The following is a 14,240-nucleotide window of genomic DNA, read 5'->3' on the forward strand; positions in this document are numbered from 1 at the left end:
TACAGGAGGATTGTTAAGAGTTAGATTGTCTCAAAAGAAACAAAACAATTTCACCACTAATTCAACGTTCACAGTGACTTTAAAAGCAATAAAATTGCCCTGCATGGTGAAAGTCGTATATCTTTATGCATAATTCCTCCACCCCAACCCCAGGACTGGGAGCAGCAGTGATGCTCCAGGCTGGGCCTGCAGATATGCTCCAGGACCACCGACCTCAGAATGCTTCTTGATACCTTGGATTTGAAGAAGTATGCAACTGGTTTCTGTCCTCGGAAGGGATATGCTACTATATACACCGTGTTTAAAGGAGAATTGATCTCAGCAGCTATAGGACCATCTGGTCTTATTCTGTATTTACTAACCTTTTCTTTCTCTGCTTTTCACAGGTGGGCTGTCCAGAAACAAGAAGCTGGTCATGGCCATCTGGTTTACTAGGTAGTTCAGGACAGAACTCTAAGCTAGGTCTGGGCTTGGCGGTAAAAACACTTAGAAGGCTGAGGCTGGAGATCCCAAGCTGAAGGCAGCCTGGGCTACACAGAAAGACCCTCTCTAAAACACAAAATGAGGCCCCATCTGTAAATTATAAGATGGCATTCAGATGTATAAATCTGTCTTAATTTGGAGAGGATGCGTCAAATATCCCACAAATAACTAAGTCTAGCACCAACAGTTCAGATTATAAAACAGACAAGGTGCTAGAATTGGGCAAGGAACAGAGGGACAACCAGAGGATCAGATGACCGAGAAACAATGTTCAACAGTGTACCTAGAGTCCCAAATACAAGAGGTTTCACCGAAACCCTGTGCTCTGTCTAGGACAGCACAGGCTCATTTCTACAGCTTGATAAAATGAAGCAACTACTCTGTTGGGGAAGTCAGATTTTCTGAGGACCTGGCAAGGTGGCGACTTCTAGTTTATACAAGTAAACCAGAACTGTACAAATATGGAGGTCAGAGGACAACTTTTGGGAGTTGGTTCTTTTCTTCAATCATGTGGGTCCTGGGAACAAACTCAGGCCACAAACTTAATGGCAAGGACCCTTACCACCTTGCCAACTCTCAACAACTGTTTTTAAAATCTTCCTGGAATAAGGAAATCAATGGCTAGAACTTGGGAAAGGCTGACACAGGTAACAAGTTAGTCAAGAATATTTGAATATTTACAAGAATGGAACACATTTAAATGTCCCCCCCCACACACACACAAAAGGAAGGAATCTCAGTTGGTGCAGGAGGATAAAGCATAGGAACTCGCTGTGAATATGAACCAAGATTAAAAGCCTCTCCCATAGATTACCAGTAGCTAAGCCAGACGTGGAGAAGAGGAATATACTAAGGTAAGCCAATGTGAAATAGTACTCAGGTTTAAGCTGTGGGAATCCTTCCAGATTTACCTCATGCCTAGTGACTGCAATCACACTCAGGCCCTGTCTTTCATAACCAGATTCTTTTGGACACTAGTGAAAATCCCCAACAAAATCTTTGAGTCACTGGCAGCTTTTGGGTGGAGAGTGGTAAGATTTAAATTTTGTTTTTTAATAAAACTCCTAGCATTTATTTTTATTTGTGGTTTTTCTTTTTTCTTTTCTTTTCTTTCTTTCTTTTTTTTGAGACAGGATTTCTCTGTGTAGTCCTGGAACTCAATCTTAGACCAGCCTTTCTTTGAAATCCGCCTGTCTCTGCTTCCCAAATGCTGGGATCAAAAGTGTGCATCACCACGCCCGGGTTCCCTAGTGGTTATTTTTAGAAATACCTTTGTATGTGTTTGTGTGTACGCACATGTGTGCAATTGCCCAGAGGCGAGAAGAGGTGCTGGAGCCCCTAGAACTGGAGTTCCAGGTGGCTGTGTGCCTCCTGACATGGGTGCTGGGAACAAAACCGTCTTCTGCAAGAAGAAAGTGTTCACTCTTGACAGCTGAGTCATCTCTCTAGCTCCCCTCCACCCCCACCTTTTTTTTTTTTTCTTGGAAATGGCCTCACACTGTAGTTTAGACTGACCTGAAACTATGTAGCCCCGTCTGGCTTCAAACTCACAGCAGTCCTCCTGCCTCAGCCTCAGAGACCTTATTCACACCTAAAAAGGAGCTGTCCTTTACAAGTCTTTGCATGTTTACTGAGTCCACAGTAGGGAAAGTAGGGCACAATTTCAGAAACCCTGAAGATTCAACAAATTAAATGGTTATAGTTGAATGTCTCACTTGAGAACAAAGGCTGACAGAAGGACAGAAAGGACAGACACAATTTTAGAATAAAACAGGTGTATTTCTATTGGACTACCTGACACAGAGGACAGTGTGGTATGGATGGATAGTATGAATGACAAATAATACAAATATATTTTATTTGAAATCAACAAAAATGCTTACACAGCTTTCATTTGCGAACAAACTCCTGCCTGACTGTATTACTAAGCAAAGAACAACGCTGAAGCAAACACCTTCTGTTTTGACTTGTATCTGGGGACAGGGAGGAAGACACTACTTGGTTTTTTAAAAAACTGACCTTCCCCTAAGGCCTGGTCATAGAAATGTAAACAATGTAAATGAATCCACCATTACCAGTTGTCATAGGTCATATCACATTACCTGTGTGCTCTGAGATCACACATACCTGCCAACATACCTGGGAAGATAGCTATATCACAGTTACAGATGAGTTCTAGGCAGGCAAGATGAGGGAGAAAGAGAAATTTGGAATGGGTTTTCACATCTTGTTTAGAAAGAGCACTAGCATTCTCTAAAATACCAGGTTATGACAGGAAGACACTGCCTGGGAGTTCTCCTTTTCACCTCGATTACTCCAGCTTTGTGAGGGACGTAGCTGTTTGGTTTTTCTGCTTATACACCAATCTTGCCGAGAGCAGTGAAACACAGATACCTATTATTCCTTCAACACCCGTGTTTTTCAAGTTTTATACTCTACTACATCCACAGCATGTCGTCACCAGTTCTTGAACATTAAACAGAAATACCAATGGGCAAACTCTTCTAAAAATGCTGACATCTGTTGAGGCACTCCTGCAGGGCAGCACCGGCAGGAGTGGGCCGGGGAGAGACAGTACAACACTCGCTGCGGCCGGACTTGCTCAGACTAGATGGATCAAGACAGCCAGGACCTGATCCTGTGTTTTAGCTTTTCCACACATTTAAATACAATAGAACTTTGGGGGAAAAGTCTCCAAATGACAGTTCTCAAAACAAAGCTTCAGGGCTAGCTACATCGAAATTCCCTTGCCAAATAGTAAAGCACCTGAATGAGTTCTATTGACGGACAAACAGAATTTAGGGCTAGGGTCTAGAGAGGAAGGATACGGAATAGGCATAAGTTCTATTTAGTGAGAGACAAAGTCCAGCATTAGGGCATAAACAATGCTCAGAAAGTTGTGGGCGGAGGGGGTGGATTCAGTTGGAGGCTGGCTCCTAACAGAATAGCAAAGGATCACCAGGTTGTTTGATCCTGTCATTCCAGCATTCCAGGTGACCATACATCATTCATTTCCTTCCATTGAAGAAAACAGGCCCATGTGATTGACAACCCTGGTTTACCCCAATGCTTTTTCTAAGCTGCACTTCCTGCAGACATTTATGGCTACAATGGAAATATATGGGAGGAGACGAGAGAATGGAAATAAATGTTCATGTGCAGGGGATGTGGTTCAAGTCTTTGGATTTAAAAACAAGTTCCCAGAGAAGCTGCTGCCATGGAATTTTCAGGAAACTTCCTTTGCCTTCCAACATGGACCCAAAAAGCCTCAATCCAAATGTATGAAAACTACAATTGTCAGATGCTATTAACGATCAAAGCAGTCAGAGAAGGAGTGTGTCATCCACTTAGCTACAGTTTGTAGCATGGCCTCTTTAGCAATTGGTGGACCGGTAAAAGCCACTGAAGTACTGGAAATGCTTTAAAGCATGGAGTAAAAAGTACTGAACAAACACTCTGTAAAAACCAGTCATAGGACATCATGGCTACGAAATTTTCTCAACAGTAAAATGACTTCAGGATAGATCTCTTTGACATTAAATGCAGCAGATTTAAAAAAAAAAAGATTTACAAGTAGATATAGTGATAACAGAAAATTACAAGGCAGAGAACACACACACAAAAGAATCAAGACAGTGCTGTAGGTTCAACAGTATTCCATGAGGCTAGAAGATCTGTTAACTTTGTTAACTAGCAAAATATCACTCTTGTTTGTTTATAAATCACTTATTTATCATTGACCCCACCACGTTGAATCCTTCTCTTTCCTTGTACTGGAGACTCCTACAGTTGGCCCTTAAGCATTCTGCATTTCTTTGCCAATCTTGTAACTGAGTATCTTGTTCCAGTCGATTTTGGTGCGGGTAACTGGAAGCTGCCGGCGCAAGGCCTTGAACGTGGTGTCTGACATTGTTTGGTAGTTTTCACTTATTGCTGTCTGCAATAGATAATTGATGATGAGTTGTTTGAATAGAAAGAGCTGTTTGTGAACAGGAAGGTAATCAGACAAAGGACATGCTAGACAGGACACAGGACAACAGATATGTTGAGTTCCTTTCCAATCTTAAAAGCAAATCAAACTCATCTGTGTTCCTGAGACATGGCTGCAGTCTCCTAGTATGAACGGAATGCCAAACTGCAGGGTCTGTGGAGTCTCACACTTAGCAATGCTCAACAGTGTATGCTCTTATGTTAAAGGACACAAAGGACTAAACAAAATCACAGAAAAATTACTTCCAAATTTTCTTACCTGATACTCATTTTCTGCACTCTCTATGATTTTAATAAACTCCTTGGCAGTTTGGGCTTCATTCTAATGAAATAAAAGAGGAAAATAATATTTTAGAAATGTGTAAGCAATGAAAGGACACTGAAAAGCCCACCCCACGAACTGACACTTGTACAGTGATCCTAGTTTATTCAGTGCTCATGTGCACACCGTCTCTTCTTAATCCCAAGACAACACTGTAAAGTGGGTATGCTATTATCAGCATGGTCATTTGGCAGATGATAAAACAGAACTTTAAGTGACCTGACCAAAATTATACAGCTTATGAATAATAAAGAAAGGATATAAGGACTGGTAGGAGAGCTCAGCAGGTAAAGATGCTCGCCCTCAAATCAAGCCTGACACCTGAGTTCAACAACTGGAACCGGCACAGCGGCAGAAAAAAATCTGACTTCCTAGGTTGACCTCTGCACAAATGGCATGTGTGCACCACTCTCAAATAAATTAAATAAATGTATCGATAATAAGAAAAAAAAAAAAAAGATGGGACCTAAATCTAGGACTTTGCCAGAAGAATCAATGTTCTCTCCATTCTACCATTAATCATTCCCCAAACATAGCATCCTGTCTTGAAATTGTGTGCATGTCTGTTGCATGTGCAGTATTGGGGATTGAACCTGGGACCTTATGTATATTACGCAAATGCTCTACTGCTAAGCTAGATCCTCAGCCTTCTTTCCCTCTGTATTGTCTACTCCTCTTCACCCTCACCCCAGATAGGGTTTCTCTGTGTAGCCCTGGCTGTACTGGAACTCACTCTGTAGACCAGGCTGGCCTTGAACTCAGAGATCCACCTCCCTTTGACTCCCAAGTGTTGGGATTAAATGCGTGTGCCACCAGCACTGGGATGTTTTGTCTTTTTTTGACACAAGGTCTCATGGATTGCAGCTTGGCACTGAACTTGCTATGTAGCCAAGGATGACCTTAATTCCGGATGCTCCTGACTCTGTCTCTTAAATACTAGCATTACAGGTATTACCACCAGACTCAGTTTCTCAGTCCCCTTTTAGATCAACTTTTTAATTTATGTGCATGTGTGTGTGTGTGTGTGTGTGCGCACATTTGCCCTCAGAGGCCAAAGGAAAGGACCTCTGGAGCTGGAGTTAGAGGTGGATGCAAACCACTACTATGGATGCTGGGAACTAAACTTTGATCCTTTGTAAAAGCCATCTCCCCTACAGCATCTCCCCTCACAAGTCCTTTAAAAACGGTTAGGACAGGATCTCATAGCAAACTGCTATGCAGCTAAGGCAGGCCATGAACTTATTTTTTCCGAAGACTTGTTTTATTTGTAATTATGTGTATGTGTGCATCTGTATGTGGGCTTATACATGTTTGAGTGCAGGTTTCTGCAGAATCCTGAAGAGGGTTTTGGGTCCCTTGGAGCTGGAATTACAGGGACCCTAACCATTGAACTACCTATCCAGCCCTGGCCTTGAACTTTTCAGTCTTCCTGCTTTAGCTTTTTGAGTAGCTAGGCTTACAGGTACAGGTATGGCTACCGTACCTGGCTTATCTCTTGAAATCTTTTTCTTTTGTTTGAGAGAGTCTAACATATCTTGAGTTGGCCTCAAATTCAAATTTTATTTTGAGAGATTCTCACTAAGTTGCCAAGGCTGACCTTGAAGTTCTTCTATAGTTGAGGGTAGCCTGTTACAATGTTTTGAGACAAGGTAACCTATTGCCAAGGCATCAAGGCTAGCCTGATTCCACTTCCCAAATGCTGGGATTATGGAACTGTGTCACCACACCTAATTTCATTATTTTTAATTAAATATTTAACATTCAATTTTCATTTTAAAAATTATTTTATCAGAGACAATATCTCACATTGTAGTCTACACTGGTACTGAACAATCTTTCTGCCTCAGTCTTTGAGTATGAAGATTACAGGTATACCCTGTCATGCTGAGCAGTTTTATTTTTTAATAATGTAAACATTGATAAATAACACATAAACAAAAGCTCTTTGGGAAATTACTTTTAAGAATAAAAGGAAGTAATGATACCATGAAAGGAAGAATTAAAGAACACCATCTGTCTCTCCTTTCAGAGTATTTAGAACACAATACTTTCTGCCTTAATACTAAATATGTTTCCTAATTATATGAATATAGTCTTATAGGATTCATGACAAACTCTTCATTCACCTTACATTTACCAATTAGAGGCATTTCTGTCCTGGAGCAAATCTTACAATTAAGAAAGAGAAAGAGTTGCCCCTCAGTGGAGGTGCACACCTTTAATCCCAGCATTCAGGAGGCATGAACAGGTGGACCTCTGTTAAATTTGAGGCCAGCCTGGTCTACAGAGCTAGTTCCAGGAAAGCCAGGGCCACACAGAGAAACCCTGCTTTGAAAATAGAAGAAAGAGCAGAAAACACATGTCTCAAAGCTGGGCATAGTGGTGCATACCTGAAATTCCAGAATTTAGGAGGTGGAGGTAGGAAGGTTAGGAACGCAAGGTCAGCCTTGGCTACATAAGATCCCATAAGGCCCTGGGTTCCATTCCTAGTACTGCACAATGGGCATAGTGGTGTATGCCTATAATCTGAGCAAAGGAGAGGTAGAGGCAGGAAGACTAGGAGCTAAGGTCATCAATGGCTACAAAGCAAGTTCAGAGACAAACTAGGATATACAAGAACCTGTCTCAAACAACGCCCCCCCCCCAAAAAAAAACCAACAATAAAGAAAACAAAGTTCTTTTAAGACATGACAACTATCTCTAGTGAAAGACTTTAACCAAAACCGACCCTTGGTCATAAGAGGCACTGAAGGAAACTGTTCAAATCTGACAGTTGTCTATTAGGGGCAAAGCTAATTTTCTAAAAAAGACAAGCAAGGCTGATATCCCACACTGCATACTCACAGAAACAGTTACTGAATCCTGCACATCTTTATGACTGACCAACTGAACATTGCCATCTTCATAATAATGAACCTGTGAGAGATAATATTTGAGAAGGGTTATGCATAGTTCATGCAGAAATGTACTGCTAAGGGAACGGTCCATGTTTGAAGCCATTTTTACCAACTCTGAACAAACAATATGATCAATGACAATTCACAATGGTATGAAAGTTCACATAACAAATTGAAGAAATCTCTCTTTTGAAGAGAAAAACGGATTACTAAGTTTAACAGACAAGCTTGCTCTATTATAGGCACTGGGCTACACATTATGATACAAACACAACTAACATTCTACAGTGAATTCAAGGTCAGCATGGGCTACAGAGTGAAATTCTACTCCCCAAAAATAAAACCCCAAACAACAAAAAATATGCAACTAGTTTGAACATCTATCACAGTTTTTATTTTTAATTTCTTTTGACAAAGTCTCACTCTCCTGAATAGATAGGATTATAGGCCTGGGCCATAATGTTATGCTTCTTAAGAACTACACGGAGCCGGGCAGTGGTGGCGCACACCTTTAGTCCCAGCACTTGGGAGGCAGAGGCAGGTGGATCTCTGTGAGTTCGAGGCCAGTCTGGGCAACAGAGTGAGTTCCAGGACAGGCGCAAAGCTACACAGAGAAACCCTGTCTCGAAAAACCAAAAAGAAATTCAACTTAAATTCTACTTGCTCTAAAACAGAACCATCTCCACAATCCAGTTACTAATGAAAGAAAACCAAAACACAACAAAGTCCTGTTGACTAATATAAACGTCAATGTGCCTGCTATTAATTTAAGTCTTCAGAAATTGTTACTTCTCAGAATTACACTCTTGCCTACAGAATAACAAATTGGCTAATGAAAAATATAAAGAGTGAGAGTATCTAGATAACTTTTCCAAATAATGCTCAACATATGACTTTTATTTTATTTTAAATCAAATCATTTTTTGAGTGTATATGTGTTCATGTGTGGAGGTCAAAAGACAGCTTGCAGGAGTCAGTTCTCATTTCTACCATCTGGGAACTGGCTATTAAACTCAGGCCATCAGCCTTGAGAGCAGATACATTTATCTGCTGACTATCTCGTTAGTTCTTATTCTGACTATTAAAAAGTAAGTAAATTGTAGGTCCGGCTCCTAGAACTTGGGAGGACAAGGCAGGAGATTGGGTGTATGCAACACTCTGTCTCAAAATTAGAAAAACAAGCCATGTGGTGGTACAGGCCTGTTATCTCAGCATTTGGAAGTGGAAGCAGGAGGATCAGGTATTCAAGGCTCTAGGTCAGAAGAGGAATACAAGAGAACCTGTCTTAAAACCAAAACCACCCCAAAACTCAGGGCTGGGAATTTTGCTTAGTGGTAGAGAGAGCTTTTTTAGCCCCCTGGGTTTCATCACAAGCATACAAATAAGCCCTGCTTAGTGGCCAATGCCCACAGTCCAAGAGGATGAGGCAAGAGGATCAATTCACAGTTATCTTAAGCTATATAGGCGCAAGCTCAAGGCCAGCCTGGTGCTACTTGAGACCCTATCTCAAAAAGACAATAAACAAAAAGGCAAATATAAACACCGATAGAAAATTTTGTCAGGAATTGTCACTCTGTGTATGTTCTAACTATAGGTTTGCACTGGAAAAGATGAGCACAAATAACTATTTCTGTCTGAAAAAATCTATTTACATAAATGTATCACAATGTACCTGATTAAAGACAGTTATAAGAAGTCTAGAGTGTTAGGCCACATTATGGGTTTAGTTGTCAAAACCAGAAAGATAGTTTTGTTATTTTCAGTTGGGCTCTCCATGAAGGAGACCCCAGGAAAAAGATGTGAGGGAAGGAGCTTATTTGTGAGGTATCTTACTTAGGAAGCACTAGCAAGGGACTAGTGAAACTAAAGGAAAGAAGCTTTGCAAGTACACTGCTGAGCTAGTTACAGCTGTGGGCACCAACCTCTGGGAGACAAAGGAGAACATGCCCAGTACTGTTCTTCCTCTAGGGTATAGGCTCCTGTTTCTCTATTAGCTCGTTCACTAAAAGTGTTCTCAGATCAAAGACTCATCGTTTCTATCCTGTCTGCCTGAGCGGGAGTATGTTCCTGAGGCCAGGATGGGAAAGAAGTAGATAATAACATACATGGAGTAAAGATGGATGCGGACAACACCTGAATGTATGTAATAGCTTTAATCTGCTCCTGTTTTGGTGCTGGGATGGACCCTGCACTTGTGTATGTTAGGTTAGCCCTCTACCACTAAGCCATGTCCCTGTCCCCCAGGTATTCTTTTGATTAAGTCATACTTTGAAAACGCAACTCTTACTTTTTATTAAAGGCAACACAATACATTAAAGATGTGATTAGATACTGGTCATTTAATTTATCAGAACTATTTTATCTGACCTCAGTTAGCTAGACTGAAAATAAAGCACCTGAATAAGTGTCAAATCTCTTCAAAGATACCAGGATAAGCCAGGCAGATAGCAAATAAGATAACAGCTACCATTCAGCTTCCTCTGTCCTGATATCAGCATTAAAAATCTGTTCTACTTGACTACTGATATTCCATGAGATGATAATACCTGGATGTTCTTTAGAATCCCTCTGCTTTAGTTTAAATTTAATTTTATTTAAGGCCAGCCTGGTCTAGAGAACAAATTTCAGGACAGCTAGGCCAGGGTTTTTTGAGAAACCATCTCAAAAAAACCAAACCAAACCAAACCAAAAACCTACTTTTCTGTCAAAAAAACAAGCAAAACAAAAAACTTACTTTTCTGTCAAAAAACCACATACATACAAAACAAACAAACAAAAAACCCCCAACAACAATAAAACTCTTCTTTTTAACTGGGGGGAAAAAAAGGCATGGTCTCTTTACATAGCCCTGGATATCCTAGAACTCACTATGTAGACCAGGCTGGTCTCAAACCAGGATTAAGTTTGTGTCACCATGCCTGGTACCCAACTCCTATCTTCTTAATACTCGCTTGCTTTATTCTTTCCTCAAACCAGTTTGATTATTCCTAAAGATCTCGTTGTCCTTGAAAGAAAAAAGTAACCTGTAGTATGTGCTCTATAATCCTTCATCAACCCAGAACAGCTCTCTTCTCAGGTAACTCTGGGAAAGGAGGCTTCTGCCTCCATTCATTGCTACTGCCCTCCTTTTTGCATCAATGTATACTCAAGTCCTCTTCTCCCTCCTCTCTGTGTGGCACTGGGTCTTGCTCACAGTATGGAAGTGCTCTGTTAGTCTTTATTTCTAGAACGAAAAGCAAATGCTACCTGTATTTTAACCATCATCTATAAACGCATTGCACTCTTACCTGAATCTTGAGCACTCCAACCACCTGGGCCGTCGGTGGTGTGATTGTGAACTTCCACTCTGATCTCCAACGACCATTCCTATTAAAACACACACATGCATGTGATGCTGCAGAATTAGCAGCAGGCACAAGAAAGAGGTGATCTGTCACAGAAGCTTGCAATGGTGGTGGTTGGGAGACATTTTCAATGTAATAAACTCAAGATTGTCAATATATAAGTTTGGATCCAAAAGGCTGATCACAAATAAGCTATTCCTAAGGGATTTGAACTTCATTTTTCCTTTGTTCCCTCTGAAGCAAAAACACCTGTTCTAGTCATAAAAGGTTCTTCTCAAGTCAGGAGAGGCTGCTTAGGAGCACTAAGTTGTACAATCAGTCCCAGGTATGGACAACCTCAACCCAAGGAAAACCAAAGACTTTCAACTGAATAATTTGTAAATCACATATTCTCACTTGGTATAACAAATAATATTTTTCAAAAAAATATAATTATAAATGTCTTAGAAATGCAGCCAGGACTGTTACACAGAGAAACCATGTCTGGGGGAGGGGGAGGGGGACACGACACCACCAACCCCACCCCACACACACACAAAAGAAAAGAAAAAAGGAAAAAAAAAGTCGTAGAAACAGAAGGAATCTAAACAAGGTCTAAGTCTTTCATTTTATAGATGGAAAACTAAAGTCTCTAAATCAAATAATCCATCCCAAGACAGTTTGAAAACAAAACCTCAGTCACTGATTTCTTTCTAATATAAATTAGATACAAATAGAAGAGAACATCTATGTCTTACCAGAAGTTTTTGGGCTGAAACTGGTGGCTTTCAATACATGCAATAATGGTCTGTTGCCCATCTATAGTCTTAGCGTAAACCTATTGTAGGAAAAAAAAACAAAAAACAAAAAACAGTTAAACATGAAAAACATATTTGTACAAAAGCAGTATTCTAAATTGAAATCCTTGAAGGGGGCAAAGAGTCAGAACATGCTTATAACACAGGCCTTCCTGAGATATGAACACAAATCAGATGGGTTACATTCCAGCAGAAACAGTGCTACAGTAAACCCTAGGAGGCTACTACTTCTGTCTGGTTTATCTTACTGTAAATGAGATGCCATTTAGGATGGACCTCACAAAATAATGTGCATTTCTGAAAGGCAGAGAATGAGGCTAAAGACAAGTCAAGAAAGAGTTCAGCCAGGAAACCAAGGACGTGCTAACTGGCAACTGGTCCTGCCAGGTTAGTGGAGTTGTGTGAGATGTACTAGTGGGAGACAAAACAGAAAAAAATAGATTAACTAGCAGGTAAAAAGTTTAGACTGTTTTCTTCATACAAGAGACAACAAAACAAGACCAGAACCAATATTTTGGGAGAAATATCAATACTGATACAGAAGATAAAATGGAAAAAAAGCTTGAGGTCAGTTAGGAGGCCACAAATTTACCTAGACAATAGTCTAGGGTGTTGTGAATGAGAACGGAAAGGAGGAGTATTACCCAGAATGCAAAAGTACAGTCAGAGGTTGCACTGGCTAGTTTTATATCAACTTGACACATGCTAAAGTCATCTGTGAGGAGAGAACCTCAAGAAAGAAAATGTCTCCATAAGATCTGGCTGCTGTAAGATGTCTTTCTGGATGCTGTGAATATGTGTGGCTCCCATTGGATAATAAATAAAGCTGTTTTGGCCTATGGCAAGAAAGCTTACAGCCAAGTGGGAAATTCAAGCAGAGATACAGAGAGAAGAAGGGTGGAGTTGGGAGAGATGCCAGCCCATAGCCCAAGGAACAACATGCCAGCAGACCTGTTAATTGACCATGTGTCAATACAAAGATAAATGGGTTAATTTAAGATGAAAGAGCTAGCCAGCAAGAAGCCTGAGCCATAGGCTATATGTTTGTAATTAATATATGCCTCTGAGTGATTATTTTATAAGCTGCTGTGGGAGCTCAGGTGGGAGAGATTTGACTGGCCGTGGGGTTAGGTAGGACTGAAAAATTTTCCACTACATCCAGCTGTAGGCAGGCGTGTAGGGCATTTTCTTAATTAGAGATTGATGGGGAGTGCCCTACCCATTGTGGGTGGTGCCATCCCAGAGCAGGTGGTCTGGGTTTTATAAGAAAACAGGCTGAGGAAGCCATGGGGAGCAAGCCAGTAAGTAGCACCCCTTCATGGCCTCTGCATCAGCTCCTGCCTTCAGGTTCTTGCCCTGCAGGAGTCCCTACCCTGACTTCCTTCAATGACAGACTATGATGTAGAAGCACAAGCCAAACATAACCTTTCCTACTAAACTGCTTTTAGTCACGGTGTTTCATCATAGCAGTGGTAACCCTAACTAAAACAGAAGTCTAGCTGTATGTTGTAATCAAAGGGCAAAGTGAAAAAGAAGTCTAAGTATTTCTAAACCTGAATGATAGGGACCAATGTGCTGCCATCAGCAGATTGGGAAACCCAGATGAGAGGTCTAACTAGCATTTAGAAATATCAACTCTTGGAGTGGAAGTGGTGGGGATGTGAATGGAAATGCAATCACCAAAGAAAGCAAGAAAACAATCAGTACTTTAGAGTCTCAAATGCATTTGTAGTGCATTTTTCTATTTGTTTGAGACAGGTTCTCACTCTGTAGCCCAGGCTGCCAATCTTCCTGCCTCAGCACTCCAAGTGCTGAGGTTCTAGGTGTGAGTCCCACACTCAAGCTGTTGCCTATTTTAACTGCACTATAAACTCTTTGCTGTTTTTGTTGTCTTGGTTTTATTGTGAAACAGTGCCTCATAGTCCGTTACTCACACTGGCCTGGAACTCAGTATGTAGCCCAAGATGGGCCTCAGACCTACTCAATCCTCTTTTATCAAGTTCCCAACTGCTGGAATTACAGGCATGAGCCCGATACCTGGTTAGACTATAAACCTCCAGGGCAGAGAAATATAACTTTGGAGAGTGCCTAAATGCAAAATATGGGGGGAAAGAAAGCAACAGCTATAGAGTAACTGCAACTGATGGCTGTTGGCAAAGCCACTTAGCAACAAATCGTTTCTAGAAGCAGGTAGTTGGGCTCAGTGTGAAATGCCATCCATATAGAAAAGAAGGAATGAGTTGGCTGGCTCAGTCTGCTCAGAAAGCAGTTTGTATAAAATGGCAAAGACAGTGCAGAGTCAAAGGTTGAGACCTGTACTGCTAATGAGTAAATACACAAACAGGGAAAACCGCCCTTGGTTTCCTGGTGGAACAGAGTGCAGGCCTGGGGGAAGGAGAAAGCAGAG

General features: G+C 41.0%; 1 protein-coding gene across 1 annotated transcript in view; it reads right to left on the reverse strand.

Annotated features, from left to right (window-relative positions):
• Positions 1–2,241: 2,241 nt before the first annotated feature.
• Positions 2,242–14,240, reverse strand: part of Capza1 (capping actin protein of muscle Z-line subunit alpha 1) — a 40,678-nt gene continuing 28,679 nt past the window's right edge. The window contains exons 6-10 of the mRNA XM_028889955.2: positions 11,774–11,853; positions 10,980–11,058; positions 7,640–7,711; positions 4,733–4,795; positions 2,242–4,420 (exon numbers count right to left, since the gene is read on the reverse strand). Coding sequence (XP_028745788.1) covers positions 4,280–4,420; positions 4,733–4,795; positions 7,640–7,711; positions 10,980–11,058; positions 11,774–11,853 — 435 coding nt within the window. The 3' untranslated portion in view covers positions 2,242–4,279. The remainder of the gene's footprint in view (positions 4,421–4,732; positions 4,796–7,639; positions 7,712–10,979; positions 11,059–11,773; positions 11,854–14,240) is intronic.

Source organism: Peromyscus leucopus, chromosome 6 (genome assembly GCF_004664715.2).
Source record: "Peromyscus leucopus breed LL Stock chromosome 6, UCI_PerLeu_2.1, whole genome shotgun sequence".
Taxonomy (NCBI): Eukaryota; Metazoa; Chordata; class Mammalia; order Rodentia; family Cricetidae; genus Peromyscus; species Peromyscus leucopus.